This window comes from Alosa sapidissima, chromosome 12 (genome assembly GCF_018492685.1).
Source record: "Alosa sapidissima isolate fAloSap1 chromosome 12, fAloSap1.pri, whole genome shotgun sequence".
NCBI classification, from domain to species: Eukaryota; Metazoa; Chordata; class Actinopteri; order Clupeiformes; family Clupeidae; genus Alosa; species Alosa sapidissima.
This window is the reverse complement of record NC_055968.1, coordinates 34,859,288-34,879,655: the sequence shown is the minus strand read 5'-3', so window position 1 is coordinate 34,879,655 and position 20,368 is coordinate 34,859,288. Positions and strand designations below refer to the sequence as shown.

The following is a 20,368-nucleotide window of genomic DNA, read 5'->3' as shown; positions in this document are numbered from 1 at the left end:
GAGGCAGAAAAAAGGTTCTCAAAAACCCACCAAGTCCAACCGCTGTCACATGCATTCACCACGGCAGCCATTTTAATCATTTAACAACGTCAATCTCCATGTCTAGTCTTCTTCACAAACAAAACAATATATATAACAGTATATAACAGTACACACATACACACACACACACAAAATTGAGCACCAGATGGCGAGTTGGATGAGACACTAGTTACATCAGCAACCAGTAAATAAGATTTTAACAGCAGCGTGTTTCAAATCATATTTCTCATAGTGAAATATGTATGTAAATACCTATATACCAACTCCATGTTGTGCAGCTCTAATGAATCAGCAGAGATGCCAACAAGCACACACACACACACACACACACAGTTGGCTCCTCTATGCCATGATTAACATCTGACTGCTTGTGATCATGCCACATTACTAGGAGACAAAATCATCAGTGTGTGTGTGTGTGGATATAACAGACAGCACACTACATCCATCAGCTGATTCACATCTTTACAGAGGCTGACCATTTCACACTGACCCTGTTTTTAACCTAGGTTGACCTCTCAACCACCAAATGACTTTCGGTCAAGAGAGTGATGCCAGTGATGAATATTAGCGATTACTTAACCCATCCACAATACTAGGGCAAATGTAAAAATACATTAAGCTAATCCTAATAATTATTTTAGCCACAAGCACTTTGCGATGGAGCATAGTGTGTAAAAATTGCATTTGGGGCTTTCTGCTATATGAGAGCTATCACTCTACTATTATTCCCAGTTATTATCATGGAAAATATAATGTTCAGATATGCAACAAATTACTGTATTATAATGGCATTGTATAACAACCCTCATATGTATTTTTCAAATGTATTCATTTGTTGCTTTTATTTTTCCTTCCAACTTGCTGAGGCCCCCCTGGCACCCCCTCGCGGCCCCCACTTTGAAAACCACTGTTCTATACAGTAAGTTCTATGTAGAATGTTCTATACAGTAAGTTCTATGTAGAATGTTCTATACAGTATGTTCTATGTAGAATGTTCTATATAGAATGTTCTATACAGTAAGTTCTATGTAGAATGTTCAGTGCCTTTTCCACGGTTCCCTTCACAGTGAGGAAAAGCATTGGGTATGAGACAGCAACGCTGCGCATTAATCACCGGTTGAACCCGTAAAACATGTCAGCAGTAACAGTGAGGGAGAGAGCTGGGGAATCAAACACAAACACGAATTAAAGAAACACTGCAGTCAAGAATAACACTGAAACGAAGGACAGAAACCCACAAGAAAACTCAGGGATAGAAATCAATAAAAACATCAATAGGAGTCTGGTTGAAATTGTAATGGCTTTGAAATCAAAATCTGTGGTTGACTCTAGCCGTCTGGCAGTTTCTCTCAGTCTCCTCCAGAAGTCAGCGCGTGCACGCACACACACACACACACACACACACACACACACACACTGCTCCATTAAGTCCGATCGGACCTTCACCTCTGGGTAAATAGGAATGTGTGGCCAATGGCATGCAGGAACAGACTGAAGTGACTGGGCTCATCAGAGGAACAACACTGATCATTGCCTATGACAGTGCCACTGGTCACCCCACTGAGATGGGAGTTGGTATGATCTCAGGGCTGTGTGTGTGTGTGTGTGTGTGTGTGTGACTGTGTGCTATACCCAAGGCTGTGTATACGGTGGGACTGGATCCATAGGAAGCCTCGGCAGGTCTGCATGCTCTGTGTGGTCTGTCTGTGCGATTGCCTGTTTACTGTACGTAAGATGGTGTTTATGCAGCTTCCCCTCAGCACATTGCCTAACCTGGTGAAGCTATGGCGCTAACCTGCTAGCCTGGTGAAGCTATGGTGCTAATCTGCTGAGCCCCTGAGACACACAGCTCATTTGAGCTACAGTGTTTACTGTTTACTGTTATACACACACACACACACACACACACATATACATACTGAGCCCTCCTACCCCCAAATCTTCAGAACACCCTGTGGTATGAAAGCCACAGAACTACATGAACGCAGGCTCTCACTAAACCAGGCTGCTATGGCAACCCACAGGACACCTGTGCAGGTAGATGGAGAGGTGAGGGCCACAAGCGTCACACTGGCATGTCCTGTCGTGGACGTCTCACACACACTCTGGGTGCCCAGTGCGAGTGTGATGGTGGCTGGGCACAGAGACATGCCAGATTGGCCATTATACACACACACACACACAGGCTTATTGTTTGTGAGAGGCTCAACTTAGTCTGCTGTGAGGAGTGCTACACGGTTAGCACCACACTGGCATTTTAAGTCTTGTGTTGATGGTGTAGTGTGTGTGTGTGTGTGTGTGTGTGTGAGTGTGATGGATGCTGGAGCTGGGCCGTGCTGTATTATGAGAGTCCCTCTGGACACCGTGAGCCTTTCATTAAATGCCTCTGCATTTAGCGTGCTCAGTTTCAGTTCAATGACCATGTCAACACCCACTGGTCAAATACTGATAATGTTCAACATGGTCTATTCAACGCACACTCACAAGGCAACAAGGTGCGTGTGTGTGTGTGTGCATGTGTGTGTGTGTGTGTGTGTTTGTGGGTGTATGTGTGTTTGTACGTAGGGGGTTATCTACTGAGCTGGTGTGTCTCATGTGAGAAAAAGGCAACCTCTGGACCACCTCGAACAAAGAGATGGACTTTCAAACACTCCCTGGAGCGTCTGGCTCAATGATTAGCCAAGAGTGGGCACAAATGTAGTGTTCCCTGAATGCGTTCTCACACGCTGTCGGCTGGAAGACGAAAAACAAATAAGAGGCCATAGCGATCAAAGAACCAAAACGCTTGGCCAAAACTCATATTTTGAAATACCACAAACATAGATGAGATCTAACTCAAGCTACCCAGCACCATTTATGGGACAAAGAGCTGTTAGAGAGAGATGGCATAAATATTATGTGTAGAGATTTGCATCAAAGTGTTCTACTAGGATTAGAAGATATTTTCCAAGACATGTTTTATTAGAGGCCTGTATTTACATTACAATTTATCAGTCTGTTTGACCGCTGGGATCCGACCTTTTGGCCGTGCTGTAATTGCCTCCCTGCCTGGCGATCACAGTGCTGCAGGACGGCTATAAAAGCCTGGGATTGTCTGCCCCGCAAACATAAACATTACAAACAAGAGAGAAAGAAGGGCTGAATTGTGCATGGCTGTTTTAGACCCTAAACATTTTATTAAAAAAGAGAGCAAAAACGAGCAATTGTACCACTGTTTTCCCATAGCTCTTTACAATCCTTACTGACCCTCACGCATGTCTGGTCTCACCTCCATACATTCCTTCTGTGGGCCCTGAGGATGGCGCTGAGGATGGAGCTGAGGATGGAGCTGAGGACTGCACTGCAGCAGATGCTATAGGCCCTGAGGATGGAGCTGAGGATGGAGCTGAGGATGGAGCTGAGGATGGAGCTGAGGACTGCACTGCAGCAGATGCTATGGGCCCTGAGGATGGAGCTGAGGATGGCGCTGAGGATGGAGCTGAGGACTGCACTGCAGCAGATGCTATGGGCCCTGAGGATGGAGCTGAGGATGGAGCTGAGGACTGCACTGCAGCAGATGCTATGGGCCCTGAGGATGGAGCTGAGGACTGCACTGCAGCAGATGCTATGGGCCCTGAGGATGGAGCTGAGGACCGCACTGCAGCAGATGCTATAGGCCCTGAGGATGGACCTGAGGATGGAGCTGAGGATGGAGCTGAGGACTGCACTGCAGCAGATGCTATGGGCCCTGAGGATGGAGCTGAGGATGGCGCTGAGGATGGAGCTGAGGACTGCACTGCAGCAGATGCTATGGGCCCTGAGGATGGAGCTGAGGATGGAGCTGAGGACTGCACTGCAGCAGATGCTATGGGCCCTGAGGATGGAGCTGAGGACTGCACTGCAGCAGATGCTATGGGCCCTGAGGATGGAGCTGAGGACCGCACTGCAGCAGATGCTATAGGCCCTGAGGATGGACCTGAGGATGGAGCTGAGGATGGAGCTGAGGACTGCACTGCAGCAGATGCTATGGGCCCTGAGGATGGAGCTGAGGATGGAGCTGAGGACTGCACTGCAGCAGATGCTATGGGCCCTGAGGATGGAGCTGAGGACTGCACTGCAGCAGATGCTATGGGCCCTGAGGATGGAGCTGAGGATGGAGCTGAGGACTGCACTGCAGCAGATGCTATGGGCCCTGAGGATGGAGCTGAGGACTGCAGCACATACTTATATTCAGCTCATGGAGGACTTAGAGCCATCCGTCAGTTTCTCTGTCTCCCCCAGTAGTCCCCTTTCTCAGCGTACACGCACACACACACACGCACACGCACGCGCACGCGCACGCGCACGCACACGCACACACACACACACACACACACACACACACACACACTGCTGTCCATCCTCCCTCATAAAACCCTGCCAGTTTCTGCTGTAAATCACCTGCAGGAGGCCACCACTCCTCTTCTGGAACCGTCTCCTCCTCTCCTCTCCTCTCCTCCCCCCCTTCCTCTCCTCCCCTCTCATCTGCCCTCCCCTCCCTTGCCCTCCCCTCCTCCTCCCCCCTTCCCTCATCTCCTTTTCCCTCCCCTCCCCTCCTCTCCTCTCCTCTCCGCCATGCAGATGATCCTGTGGAGGTCCACATGCCGACCTCGTGGTCACAGCCCTCTCTGCTCCAAAACAGCCCTCTGACGTCATGCTCCACAGGGACCACTCACTGCCATCTGCTCCAATCAAAACAATGCGCCGGAAATGTTTATTTGGGAGGGTGGGAGGCATATGAGGGCGGAGAGGACGCTCACATTCCTCCACTCAATGATTTCATTTGAAATAAGAGCAGGAGCAGGGGTGGGGGTGGGGTGGGGGGTGTAAGTCAACGCTATGGGAAAGGTTTGTAAGAGCACAAAGCACCGGCCATCCGAGAGGAGGAACTGGGAATAAAACTAGGTCTAAATATTTGATTTGGATGCAGTGGCCTTCATCTAAACGCCTCGGGGTGGAAATAAATCTCACCAAACAAAACCAGGCAGGAACGATTCCTAAACAAAACAAAGATAACAAGTCTGAATACATACTTGTCACGAAAATAGCAGAATCCCAATGCAGCAGACCAAAAGATATTGCTTCAGGCTCCAATCAGACTGTATCCACACAGTTAAGGCAGACTTCATCAGCACTGGCTCACAGTGTCCACAGGAGTGTAGGAGTGTGTGTGTGTGTGTGTGTGTGTGTGTGTGTTTGCAGAGATATATATAAAAGTCTCGTTTGGCAGAGAGCTTCACCACTGCACCTACAGGACCTACACTACATAAAATTAAATCTAATTAATCTTATATTACGATCAAAAAATCTATACGGTATTGTTTTTAGTATGAAGAGAGCACCCTCTCAAAAGATCATTTTGACTTAATTTAAGAACACTTTGACTTATTTTAAGGAGTCTTGTCAAGACAAATTTGCTAAACGCACAGGCAGACAAATTTGCTTAAAGGAATTATCCGGAGTAAAATGCACTTTAGATCAATTTACGGATGATTGGGAGTACATACGTTGAGTAACACGCTCTGGAAATTCACAATTTTGTCGCCGTTTTAAAAAAAAAAAAAAAACATAGTCCAGTATTTCTTTCGAAATTGAAATTGAAATGAAGTTGTATGGACTGGACTATGTTTAAAAAAAAAAAAAAAAACAAAAACGGCGATGAAATTGTGAATTTCCAGAGCGTGTTACTCCACACTCGGCAATCGACTCCTACGGACTTTCCCCTAAAGACGCCAGCTGCAGCAGCAACATTTCCGGAAAGGTACTGGCTTGATGAAATTCATTCTGGACTCTCTATCCGACCACATAAAGACCTCAGGATACTTCGGTTTGGCTTTAGGGACGCTCTACTCACTACCACGTAAGTGTAATGTTGTTTGGAACTGTAGAAGAGGTATAAAAATAGTGTTTTCTAGCGGCGAAATGACTTGCCCTGATCACTTCCATGCTAACGAGTTTTGACTAAAAACGGTAAAATCGAACTTTCTCAAAACACATTCGAATGACATGATTTTGATGTCAACTCAACGTATGTACTCCCAATCATCCGTAAATTGATCTAAAGTGCATTTTACTCCGGATAATTCCTTTAATGCACTGGCAGACAAATTTGCTTGTTTTCAGGATGAGACGCCTTAAAATAAGTCAAACTCTTCTTAAATTAAGGCAAATGATTTGATGAGAAAGGGCTAGGTAAGCCTCATTATACTGAAAACAATACCAACTAGGTGTTTTGATCTTTATATGAAATTAATAACACTTAGATTTTACTAGGCAAGCAGTTTTTGCAGTGTACAGGACGAGGGCACGGTTGTCCATTCCTGAGCCAGAACAGAAGTAGCCCCTGAAACCAAAACAACTGTCTCTGCAACCGTCTCTGCATCACGTCAAGCCGGAGAACGCCACGGTAGACCTGTCCAGATAACGGAGAGCGCCACACACACAACAGACAACAGATACTCCGGGATACTCAGGCCCTCCGTTCTCCTCCAGACCAGCAGGAGCAGATGGAGAGCCTTCTCAACAGCAGACACCAAGCTCAGAGGAGATCAGAGAAGCCACACACACACACATACAGGAGTCCAAGGATGCGTGTGGGTGTGTGTCTGTCAGTAAGAACAAGAACTTGTGTACTGTGAGCACTAACTGTGTGTATGCTAAGTCCTTTACCTGACTAGACCTGTGTGTAAATGTGTATGTGTGTGTATGCTAAGTCCTTTACCTGACTAGACCGGTGTGTAAATGTGTATGCTAAGTCCTTTACCTGACTAGACCGGTGTGTAAATGTGTATGCTAAGTCCTTTACCTGACTAGACCTGTGTGTAAATGTGTATGTCTGTGTGTGCTAAGTCGTTCACCTGACTAGACCTGTGTGTAAAGGTGTATGTGTGAGTCGGGCACAAATTAATTGTGTTAGTGTAATAATGTGCTTGCATGTGTGCATGTACGTGTGGGCATGCAAAGTGCTATATTTGAATAGGAAGTCTATGTGTGTGTGTGTGTGTGTGTGTGTATGTATGTGTGCGTGAACATGTGTGTGTGTGTACATGTGTGTGCATGCTGAGCATGTGAAACATGTGAATGTGACCCAAGAGTGTGAGTGTGTGAAGACTGTTATGTATGTGTGTATGCATGTGTGCTGTTTTTTTGTGTGTGTGTGTGTGTGTGTGTACTGTAGATGTGTGTGTGTACTGTAGATGTGTGTGTTCTGCTGTGGACCTGGGAGTGTACAGTATGTGTGTGTGTCAAGACGTGAGTGTTCTACGCTGTTCCTGAGAGTGTGTGTGTCTGTGTGTGTTTAGATGTATGTGTTCTGCGCTGTTCCAGAGAGAGTGTGTGTGTGTGTGTGTGTGTGTGTGTGTGTGTGTGTCTAGACGTGTGTGTTCTGTGCGGTACCTGGGCGGGTATGCCAGTGTGAACCTCCTCTGCAAAGTGATGCTGCGATTCATGAGAAGCTTCCGGAAGAGCAGCGGGGAGTTTCGGGGGGACATGCGCGGAGAGCCGCCAGCTGGCGACGAGGGCCCCGACCGCGGCTTCAGCCTGATGGGCTGCGTCCTGGCGTTGGGGCTGCCGCACTCCCAGAATCCTTCACTCATAGCGCAGCCCGCTTCAGATCCACACACTCAACCACCTCACGCGCACGTACACTCACACACTCAGCCGAGTGCCGGCCTCTTTTCGCAATCCCGCGCGCCGCTGAATCAACACGGCCCGACAGGTGGGCAAACACACACACTCAGCTCCAGGGGTACTGCGGCACTCGATCCTCATAACTCCCGGCGAGCGGTGCGATGGGGCTCCTCATCTTAACCCCCTCAGCCCCCCACACTGATCCGAGCTGAGAGCGGGCCTGCTGTTGTCTGGTTACTCAGCACTGGCTGTAGCCTGCAGTCCAAGAGTGGCGCGTGTGTGTGTGTGTGTGTGTGTCTGTGTGTGTGAGGGCAGCCCGGTATATGCACTTTGACAGACACAGACACAAGTGTGGTCAGGCCCTCCCCTCCCCTCTCCTCCTCTCCTGGAGTGGTTTGTTTACATAGCGAAGAGGCCTTCCCTCCACTGCCTAAATATGGCCTGCTGAAAGCTGCTTGGGGTGGAGGTGGAGGGGGCCCAGGCAGGACAAGCCAACAGCATGAAGGAAAGAGGAGGCCAGAACACAGGAGAGGGGAGGGGGGGGAGGAGGGGGTCAGAACACAGAAGAGAAGAGGAGAGGGGAGCGGGGGGGTGAGAGAGAGGGAGGGGGGGGCAAGAACAATCCAGAGACATGCATACCGCCCCTATATCCTACCCCCTCACACACACACACACACACACACACACACAGAGCTTACATATAAAGCCAATAAGTCATGCATTGGCCACATAAAAGCATGTAGTTTCCTTAATATTTACTCTGCAGGCTAGGAGGAGTGTAGCTGTGGGGTGGTCTTACATGGGTGCCAGGTGGGCACCTGACTGAAGACTGGAGCCAGGGCATGGGGAGAGGGTGCCAGGTGGGCACCTGACTGAAGACCGGAGCCAGGGCATGGGCAGAGGCTCATGTGGGACGTTCTAGTGGGATGGTAACCTTGCTGTATGCTTGTAGTTAATGGATGTTGAAGGAGGTACTTACTCCCTCTACATGCTTGTAGTAAATGGTGAGCTGGCGCCATATTGGCTGTAGTGGAAGAGCATTAGCATCACTGAGACATTTCCTTCTGTGAACACACTTTCATGCAGCACCCTGTATACACTGTGCTTACTGGCGGAGTGCGTACATTTGAACAGAAGAGTGTCGTCTCATCTATTGTCCTCTATTCGACAGTGACCTGGTCGTACTGTGTCAAAAGAGGAACAGTTTATGTTATAACTTGCTTGTACCTCTGTAAAGTGTGTTTTCCACCATCCAGGGACTACCAGTGCACTTCCTGTCGTTGGAATTTTCAGTGTGAACGCCCTCAGAAGGGCTGAGACATTCAGTCGAGCTAGCACACATAGCGCTCACATTCATTAGAGCTCTTGCTAGCGCTCCCCTAAGCATCACTGAGACATTCAGTAGAGCTAGTACACTAGCGCTCCCCTTAGCATCACTGAGACATTCAGTAGAGCTAGCACACATAGCGCTCACATTCATTAGAGCTCTTGCTAGCGCTCCCCTAAGCATCACTGAGACATTCAGTAGAGCTAGTACACTAGCGCTCCCCTTAGCATCACTGAGACATTCAGTAGAGCTAGCACACATAGCGCTCACATTCATTAGAGCTCTTGCTAGCGCTCCCCTAAGCATCACTGAGATATTCAGTAGAGCTAGTACACTAGCACTCCCCTTAGCATCACTGAGACATTCAGTAGAGCTAGCACACATAGCGCTCACATTCATTAGAGCTCTTGCTAGCGCTCCCCTTAGCATCACTGAGACATTCAGTAGAGCTAGTACACTAGCGCTCCCCTTAGCATCACTGAGACATTCAGTAGAGCTAACACACATAGCGCTCACATTTATTAGCGCTCTTGCTAGCGCTCCCTTAGCATCATTGAGACATTCAGTAGAGCTAGTACACTAGCGCTCCCTTAGCATCATTGAGACATTCAGTAGAGCTAGTACACTAGCGCTCCCTTAGCATCATTGAGACACTCAGTAATGGTGGCACACTAGCGCTCCCCTTAGCATCATTGAGACATTCAGTAGAGCTAGTACACTAGCGCTCCCTTAGCATCATTGAGACAGTAATGGTGGCACACTAGCGCTCCCCTTAGCATCACTGAGAGCTAGTACACTAGCGCTCCCCTAAGCCTCACTAAGACATTTAATGGTAGCGCTCCCTTAGCATCACTGAGAGCTAGTACACTAGCGCTCCCCTAAGACATTTAATGGTAGCGCTCCCTTAGCATCATTGAGGCATTCAGCAGAGCGGCTGGGAGCCTGGGTTTGGGCTTCCATGGCATAAGAAGAGGGAGAGAAAATCCAGGTTGCAGCACCCAGAACACAGCAGATCTGGGGGACAACCTGGAATGCTGCTACTCCACTGAGGACAAAAGCAGATCCACTATCTGTCCTGTACATTATCACAGATCCAGTGCAACTGTTAATATAAAGACATCCATTACTACTGTTAATATTGTAGCGATCTCACCCTCAGACAAGAATCACCTTTGGCAGGACGGCCTTTTATTGGAACAGGAAGACTCAGACACACTCAGACTCATACGGATCACTACATAGGGCAACACAGGGGTAGTCTCAGCCGCACATGTAACACACAATAAGGGTTTACCACACACATCAACACGAGGATAAACACATGAGGTACAACCGAAGAGACTAACACGCTAACAAATACACAACATGGTAAACGTAACTACAACTATTATAACCGACATTACACATTATAGCATTCACTCGCACTGCATTCTGGGAGACACTCATTCAACTTAAACATGTACATCCACTGACGCTACAAAATAAAGCCACCTCTCTATTTCACATTACTGATATGGAGTAATGTCTCCAGTCTGTGCCAGACACTTCACAGCATGTGCTAGCACACTGTGCCAATGTGTGTGTGTGTGTGTGTGTGTGTCTTTGTGCCAGGCTGGCAGACCTGCCATGCTGGAGAGAAAGAGCTGTGCTTTTCAGAGAGGATGATGCCCCTGACTCTGGGGACACCACAGGGAAGCCAATCTGAACCAGTTGTCCATAAACCTCCCTTATCTACAAGGGTTATGTCTGCTATAAACGTTTTGTGATGTAACATGGTTTATAACCAATGCAATACTAAAACAAACATGATGCAAATAGGGAAGCAGCCGAACAAAACATTTCATCTCATTAAGAATCTAGAAACATATTTCAGCCTTGGGGCCCAACTGGGGCAATCAATGGCAATTCTGCTACTGAAGGTAGAAGACAAGCTAATCGTTGAGTATAGCAGGTGTAGACCACACACACGTATGTGCACACATGTGTACGTACGTGCACACACACACGCGTACATGCACACTAGGGGTGTCACGATTTCGGTCTCTATCTTGAACGTTGAAATCAAATGTAGAATGGATGATGTAGCCACACCCCCAATGTCACGTCCACCGTACATGGAAAGAGACCAAAAAAAAAAAACGAGGAGCACCTCGCTGCGACCTGCGGGAAGGGGACATCAAGCCCCGCCCACACCCAAGTCAGCCATTTTTTTTTTTAGGTCACGCATCTTGGCGAGGGAAAGTTTAAATGTCTTCTCGACTTCGCTAGGATTACGACGCAGAAAGGCAGAAAGACAAACCTGTCTTATTTCATATCGGTTAACAATACTGTAAAATCCAAGGCAGCAGGACAATGTAATGAGTAAGCAGTTTGTTTGTCATTTACTCCGGGGAAAAGACACCTGGTCACCTTATGTAGCCTAAAGATAGCCCACATATAAATATCATTTTTCTTAAAAGATTATAATATGCTGATAAACAGGCCCAGAGGTGGATAACGAAGACAATTTGTTTAAGACTGTAGCTTTGATACACAACATCCACTGCAGAAATGGTCAATCATGGTTTGCAATTACGGGCTGTTTGTTGATCAGTCATTTCGGCTTGTCATCAGTTGTTTATTATTTACCTCTTGACATGCTATTAAAGCTACAGTTGGCAAGTCTGACAGATTGAGGGGAATTTTGAATGTTTATAACTCTCATGCCCCTCCCCCACTACCACCGAGCACCCTCTCATCGAGTTTGTGCTCGTCAGTGGGCAGCTCGTTTGCGGGCAGCCGCGGCCTACTGGTTAGCACTTTGGACTTGTAACCGGAGGGTTGCCAGTTCGAACCCCGACCAGTAGGCCACGGCTGAAGTGCCCTTGAGCAAGGCACCTAACCCCTCACTGCTCCCCGAGCGCCGCTGTTGTTGCAGGCAGCTCACTGCGCCGGGATTAGTGTGTGCTTCACCTCACTGTGTGTGCAGTGTGTTTCACTAATTCACGGATTGGGATAAATGCAGAGACCAAATTTCCCTCACGGGATCAGAGTATATATACTTATAATTATAATTATACTAGTGTGCACCAGACTGTGATTGACAGTCAGATCTCACACAGACCTGCTCTGATTGGACCAGAAAAACCGGGAGCTGTGGATTTTTGCAAAACAAATAACAGGCTCTAGGTGGAGGTAGAGAAATGCGGGTTTTTTTCTTAAACCAGCTGATTTATGTTGTTCTGTCGGAGCATATTGTCGGTTTCAGTGAATATGATCAAAAAAATCTTGCCAACTGCAGCTTTAATGATCGCTGCTGATAAGTAATTCGGTCCGTAGGCTATGCTTTTTTGCTCATTGTTTTTCCGATTTTTAAAGATTAATTTTCTGTACAAAACCGAGTTTATAGAAAGGGGCTCGAAATTCTATTAATTTAATTTGCGATTGTCATTTTTCTTCATAAGGGGCATTGCTAGCAGGGGTGTCGAGGAAGGTCGTTCTCTTAGACAATTTGTAAAATAATGCAACCAGATTACCAACAGGCAACAGACCACAAGTAAACAGATGCGGCAAATCCCAATTAACTGTACATTCGTTTTTTTTAGCAAAAACACATTTTAGCAGACTGCTGGGTGGCCCATAACTAATAGCAGCAGCCTGAGAGAAAGAGCGAGAGCCTGCCCAGAGAGAGATCACCTGCCCAGAGAGAGAGAGAGAGAGAGCTTGCCTAAGGCATCGCACCAGCAGGCCTGGGCTACAGCTGATGTTTTCTGAGTGTCTCCCACTAGGCTAGGCCTTTACAGTAGCCTATATTTGAGACGAGGATATGTCTAGCTTGATCTAGCCGGTACACAATGTATGCTTCTGGTTCACCTGTCTAGCGTGATCTAGCCGGTACACAATGTATGCTTCTGGTTCACCTGTCTAGCGTGATCTAGCCGGTTACACAATGTATGCTTCTGGTTCACCTGTTGTTAATAAAGCAAGATGGCCCCTTTGTACATTTGGTTGTAATGGAGACGGAATTCTTGTTGTTAATATAAAAGTCCATGATAACAAAACAACACACCATTCTACTTTCGAGGGCTAAATTAAATGCACCATTCTACTTTTGAGGGCTAAATTAAACACACCATTCTACTTTTGAGGGCCAAATTAAACGAAATATGGCTCACTTGGATGTGGGCGCGCCATGATGTCAAGCCCCACGCACACACATGTTGAACTGCAGCGCGTTATCTCCTCTAACTTCAAGCTGCAGCCAGTTACAAAAAACCACACATCAACCAAACTCTACTCTCCTACTCTGAAATCTCCGGTATGGAAGTAGACTATTTTGTTGAGTGGTTCAGTTAATGCTAACTTACTGAACTTAACAAGTGAAAAGAAGTTCTAGTTACAGTCCAAAATTAGGCTTACTTTAAAGCATACCATGCACATTGTGTCACAGCCCGGTCCAGAAGCCTCGTTTCCTAGCCTGTGACTTGAGATGCTGCTCCGGTCCAGAAGCCTCGTTTCCTAGCCTGTGACTTGAGATGCTGCTCCGGTCCAGAAGCCTCGTTTCCTAGCCTGTGACTTGAGATGCCTTTGCTGCTCCGGTCCGGGTTTTCCTTCTGCCTTGGCTTTTGGTTGACTGACAAGGGAGGCGTCCAATCACCTGTGTTTGCTCTGCTACACCTGCTGCCACTCTCCTCGTCAGCCATGGTTTTTAAGCCATGCCATGTGGAACACTCTTTGCCAGATCGTCACGTCTTTCAGTGTGGATTCTTGCTGGATTTACTGTTTTTTGACCAAGGATTGTTTTTGGACTTTGATTTTGCCTGAACCTTTTTGGAAACCTTTGCTTGGACTTTGCTTGCTCTTTGTTACCGACCTCTGCCTGTTCTGACACGTGAGTCTTGCCTAGCCCCTTTGCTTAACTGCCTGCGGCCTACCTGTGTACCAAACTCTGCCTGTTTTTGCCACTCTGGAGATCTGCTTGAGCCCTGCCTGTACTGCTGCCTGTGTTTTTTTTCGCCTTTTTTTTACTAAGTTGACTCTGCCTACCAAGTGGTTTTTCCTGGCTGCCTATTTTTGTGTTCTTCAACATTAAAACCTAATTAACCTTTAATCAGCTTCTGAGTCTGCTTTTGGTTCCACAGTCCCTTACCTGGCCTCACCGGCCCTGACGCATTGATAAGTGCAATATTCCATGAACACCTTTGTGTTTATTCGGAGTGTGCTGAAACGATCTAATTATCGTTCTGTGTTTATTCGGAGTGTGCTGAAACGATCTAGTTATCGTTCTGTGTTTATTCGGAGTGTGCTGAAACGATCTAATTATCGTTCTGTGTTTATTCGGAGTGTGCTGAAACGATCTAATTATCGTTCTGTGTTTCATTTCATTTGCACGTCTATGTTTAATGTCTGTTCTGTTCCCAGTAGGCACGGTTTCAAAATAAAAATGCGGTTTTGAAATAAGTTTCCCAAAACAAGGAAATATGGCAAAGTAAAAAACTTGAGAAATGCATTAATAGTAATATAATTGAAAAAAGATCAAAAAGTGAATCGAGGATTTGGAGAATCGTGGCACCATTAGTGTACACACACACACACACATGCGCGCGGGGTCAGTAACTGGACATGTATTGTCCCTCTCCCTGCGGAGTGAAGGCTAGCCAAGCGCTGCCACCAGATGGTGCTCTGCAGGTCTGTTCCCAGGACGGGGCTGAGCTCAAGCCCTCTGACACACACGCTGTGGTGACCGGCCAAAGTCCCTCCGCCCCCAAACACACACCCTGGCCTGCCCCCACCCCTGCATTCCACCCACAGGGCAGGCAGGGAGCAGCCCGGAGAGAGGACTTGACCAGGTGGTGCAGTCAGGCGCAGTTTTATTACAGCTGATGATGTGATTAATTTAGGTTAGCTCCCGAAGAGGAGGTCAGCGGACTACACTTCACACCACACCACCAACAGCCACAACAAGCCACCACACTACACTACACTAGCAAACCCAACAATCACTAGCCACCACATGACACCACACCACACCAGCAAACTCAACAGCCACAAGCCACCATGCGGCCTGCCGGCCAGGTTTCAAAACCCAATGTGGCCCTTTAGCCAAAAAGTTTGCCCACCCCTGGGCTACAGAGTTGGTACAGGCATCCCTCCACAGCAGCTGAATATGGCAGAGGACCCCACCTCATAAGTCAACCAGAACAGGCCAAGAAACACCTTCTCTATGGGTCCACAGGAAGAGGTACTGGTTACTAGGGCTACACACAGCAGTATACAGCGAATGCACAGTCCAAGTGTTTGTGACAAGACAACAATACACTCTTAACATTCACTCTGTCCAGTTCTCTTATCAGTGTGGGGAGCGAGGAGCTTCAAGCTGCACCACCACAGCAGGTCTGTCCTCTAGGAATCTGAAGCTAATGGAAGTCTGGAGAACAGTTGCTGTGATGTCTGGTGCTTTGAAACATCACCACAACAACACCACGAGATCCTGAATAATGGAAAAACAACAACAACAAGTGAAAGAGCGGATCTTTGACATCAGCCCAGACCAGCTCAAGTGGCTCAAGTGTTGTGCCCTGTCAGCTCTCACAAAGAGAACAGACAGGGCACAACACACACAGCACACAGAACAGACAGGGCACAACACACACAGCACACAGAACAGACAGCGCACAACACACACAACACAGAGAACACACAGAACAGACAGGGCACAACACACACAACACAGAGAACAGACAGAACACAACACAGAGAACAGACAGGGCACAACACAGAGAACAGACAGAACACAACACAGAGAACAGACAGAACCCAACACACAGAACAGACAGGGCACAACAAGCAGAACAGACAGGGCACAACACACAGAACAGACAGGGAACAACACACAGAACAAACACACAGAACAGACAGGGCACAACACACAGAACAGACACACAGAACAGACAGGGCACAACACACAGAACAGACAGGGCACCACACACACAACACACAGAACAGACAGGGCACAACACACAGAACAGACACACAGAACAGACAGGGCACAACACACACAACACACAGAACAGACAGGGCACAACACACAGAACAGACAGGGCACAACACACAGAACAGACACACAGAACAGACAGGGCACCACACACACAACACACAGAACAGACAGGTCACAACACACAGAACAGACAGGTCACAACACACAGAACAGACAGGGCACAACACACAGAACAGACACACAGAACAGACCGGGCACAACACACACAACACACAGAACAGACAGGGCACAACACACATAACAGACACACAGAACAGACAGGGCACAACACACACAACACACAGAACAGGCAGGGCACAACACACGGGCACCTGACCATGTGTCAGTCAGAGGGAGCACAAGCTTCGTCACGGCTGTCCACATTAAGTCTGCCTACGACCTACTGAATCACCTAGGCAACCAGCTATGACAAAGAGGAAAACACAATAAAAGGACGTGAAGAAAGCCATTGAAGATCGATGACCTTCAACCTGGAGCCACAGTGATGAGTATGCATGCCTTTAAGTGGGACTAGCGCTACTACAAAACACACACACACACACACATTCTCTCTCTCTCTCTCACTCACACACTGACATTCTCTCTCTCACACACACACACACACACACACACATTCTGTCTCTCTCTCTCACTCACACACTGACATATTCTCTCTCTCACACACTCACACACACACAGTCGCGCCACTGCTGGGGCCAAATACAACAGTTTTTAAAAATCACTGTGTGGTGGTCAATGTTGATGTTGTGGTGGGCCGCCACGAATAAGTCAATGTATGGGAAACACTAAGCTGATTTGTTGTTTACCATTAAGTGTGAGGCTGAAGGAAAACTTGACTGACTGAAATGAGAAGACAAGCAGAGGGCAGAAAGACCCTGGGGAAGCCGTCTGGCTCAATCTCATTGGCCGATGGCGACAGGAGTCCCTCTGACATGTTCGCCTCCTCGACTTCAGACCACAGATCAATAAGAAGTGCCCGAGAGAACCCGCTTAAAGGGCGTTTGAAGTCTGCGCTTTGGCAAACACTCGTCTGTCGGCCTTTTTGAGAAACGTTCCTCAGATCCCTCCAGGGCCTCGGGATCCCACTCCGCTCACCGGCTGCATCACACACACACACACACACACACACACACACGGGGCCAACATCAAGCCCTCCCTCAACACACACACACACACACACACACGGGGCCAACATCAAGCCCTCCCTCAACACACACACACACACACACAGGAGGGGCCAACATCAAGCCCACACACACACGTCTTCACACACTTCCTGTGGGGACTCACATCTCTGTCTCACTACAACAATACCGAAAGCTGGTTTTCCTCTAGAGGCCTGTGTGGGAAGCCGTAATCTTTACACACACACACACACACAAACACACACACACACACACACACAGACGCGTAGCGTCCCCGAAGGCAGACCCAAAAATCGTGACAGAAGACGATTCTCTTCAGACGCACGCAGGAACAGACACAACAAAGCAAACAAAGAAACCTTGTGATCACCACAGGCCTTCTGTTGAGCATTACACGCCCAAACTGAACAAGGTAAAAACCCCCTTTACGACTTGCCTGCTAAGCGTGACTCAGACTCTTTCTGGAGATTTCCGTCCAGGCAAACTGAACTTTATTCTTCAATGGAATGGGAGTGCTCCTTCCAGGGAACGGTCTGTTGACATCACTCTAGTTAATGGGCACATTAGCAATAACCAGCGCATACAGTCAGATAGCGAGCACATTAGCAATAACCAGCGCATACAGTCAGATAGCGAGCACATTAGCAATAACCAGCGCATACAGTCAGATAGCGAGCACATTAGCAATAACCAGCGCATACAGTCAGCTAGCGAGCACATTAGCAATAACCAGCGCATACAATCAGCTAGCGAGCAGAGCGTTCATGAATGCGCCAGTCAACACCTAAGGCAAATCAGCAGCAGGGACTGATGGCTTTAACTGCAAGATAAACCCAGATTGAGATGCAATCTTTCCACTTCATGGCTGATTATGAATGTAGGAATTTTCCCTAGTGACATATGGTTGAATGACACCCATGAATCTGTGTGACTGTGTGTGTGTTTGTGTGTGTGAGAGTGTGTGCACATGTGTGTATATATGTGTGGTCTCATTACACAGTGAGAAACCAGGAAGCCATGCCTTGGCGGATTCCCAGCATGCATCAGTGAGGTGAGTGGACAGGGATTGGCTGGCGGTGGGGGGTCTGAACCCCTCCCCCTTTGCCAAGTGGGAATTTGCAATTCCAATCGTGCCTGAGAGAGTATGAAAACCATTAGCACCTCACACCAAAGCCCTTTTTTTTGCAAGGGTTAGGTGGAAAACAAGGGTAATGAAGATTCAAATTTCTCTCATGCCTGCAGTCTGCCTCACATCAGCCACAGTAAGGATAACGTGACATTCTGAAAATATTTTTGAGGAAGAATGTCAAACATTTTTTTTAAAAGAATGCCCTATTCATTAATTCTAGAGAAATCTCATACTGGCTTTAGTTCCCAGGACTCTACCCATCTGTAGTCTCTCTCAGCAATAATGAAATGCAGAGGACTCTTACACAATGACAATACAGTTGAATCTAATCACATCTAATCTAATCAGAGGTGGAAATGTCCGGCTTCAGAAAGTAAGGGTCTGCTTACATTTGTTTTCACAATGCATCTTGGGTGATCCGATACCAGCTGAGACACATCACAGGTTTACACATGTAACAGCCACTGCTGATCACCTGTATTCCGCTGTTGCCAATGTCACATTCATTAGAACTTCCATTGTCCAGGGCGTATCTGAACGCATAAGCGTTTACACTGCAAAACACATGCTGTTAGATGCATCTCAGACCACCTCGGCACCTGGCTTGAATGATCAGATCACGATATGCCTTGGCGATTGTTTACACTTGTATTTAGAACTGACCACTACCGTACTACCGTAATTTCCCAACTATTAGCTAAGGTTTATACATGGATTTTGATCTACCCGGCTCTAGAGTTGTGCTAATTAGAATCAGCTGGAACTCAAGTTAGGTAGAACTGACTGTTTTCATTTTTTTTTGTACCGACAGTACTCGGTGACCTCAGGAAACATAGATCTATGTGTAAAAAAACCCCGGAATTCTCCTTTAAGTATGCAGCATAGATCTATGTGTAAAAATCCCCGGAATTCTCCTTTAAGTATGCAGCATAGATCTATGTGTAAAAACCCCGGAATTCTCCTTTAAGTATGCAGCATAGATCTATGTGTAAAACCCCCGGAATTCTCCTTTAAGTATGCAGCATAGATCTATGTGTAAAAACCCCGGAATTCTCCTTTAAGTATGCAGCATAGATCTATGTGTAAAAATCCCCGGAATTCTGGTATGCAAGTCAAGTCAAGTTTATTTATATAGTGCATTTCATACACAGAGGTCATTCAATGTGCTTTACATAAACAAAACCAAATAATAATAACAAATAAAATCATAGAAGGGCAATAGATTTAGAAGGGCAATAGATAGTCAAAGAATAGTTCAAACGGTAAAGATCATAATAAAAAGAAAACATAAAACACAAGGTAAAATCGAGATTAGTTTAAAACGAGTTTAAAAATAGAGAATGATTAAAAAGATAAAATAAAAGACACAAGGTAGAATAATTTTCAAGACAGATTCAGAAATTATAACTCAGTGCAGTTAGCAGAAAGCATCTGAGAACAGTTTGGTCTTAGGTCTAGATTTAAAACTGGCTACAGTTGAGGCCTTTTTAATGTCATCCGAAAGTTGGTTCCAGAGCTGAGCCACATAGCAGCTAAAAGCTGCTTCACCATGTTTAGTTCTAACAGCAGGTTTTACTAACAGGTTTTTCTCCTGAGACCTGAGAGGTCTGGAGGGTGTGTACTGCTGAAGCATGTCTGAGAGGTATTTAGGTCCTGCTCCATTAAGTGATTTATAAACAAGCAGTAGTGCTTTAAAGTCAATTCTGTGACACTGGAAGCCAGTGCAGGGACTTAAGAATTGGAGTAATGTGGTCAGTTCTTTTAGTTTTTGTGAGAACCCTAGCTGCTGCATTTTGAAGCTGTTTGATAGTCTTTTTAGGCCTGTGAAAAGTCCATTGCAGTAATCAACCCTGCTGGCGACAAATGCATGAATGATTTTTTCTAAATCATCTTTTGACATCAGCCCTCTAAGTTTGGCAATATTTTTGAGGTGGTAAAAATCTGATTTAGTTATCGCTTTCATGTGGCTGTTGAAATTTAGATCACTGTCAATTAATACACCAAGATTTTTAACAGTATCCTTTGCTTTCAACCCTTTT

At 46.7% G+C, this 20,368-nt stretch overlaps 1 protein-coding gene across 5 annotated transcripts in view; it reads right to left on the bottom strand.

Annotated features, from left to right (window-relative positions):
- The window catches only part of pde4cb (phosphodiesterase 4C, cAMP-specific b), a 93,884-nt gene that overhangs the window by 52,236 nt on the left and 21,280 nt on the right, over nucleotides 1–20,368 (bottom strand). The window contains exon 1 of one of the 5 annotated variants that reach the window (XM_042056312.1): nucleotides 7,459–7,998. The exons of the other annotated variants lie outside the window; for them this stretch is intronic. Coding sequence (XP_041912246.1) covers nucleotides 7,459–7,658 — 200 coding nt within the window. The 5' untranslated portion in view covers nucleotides 7,659–7,998. Of the gene's footprint in view, nucleotides 1–7,458; nucleotides 7,999–20,368 lie in introns of those variants that run through there. 5 annotated transcript variants of the gene reach the window in all.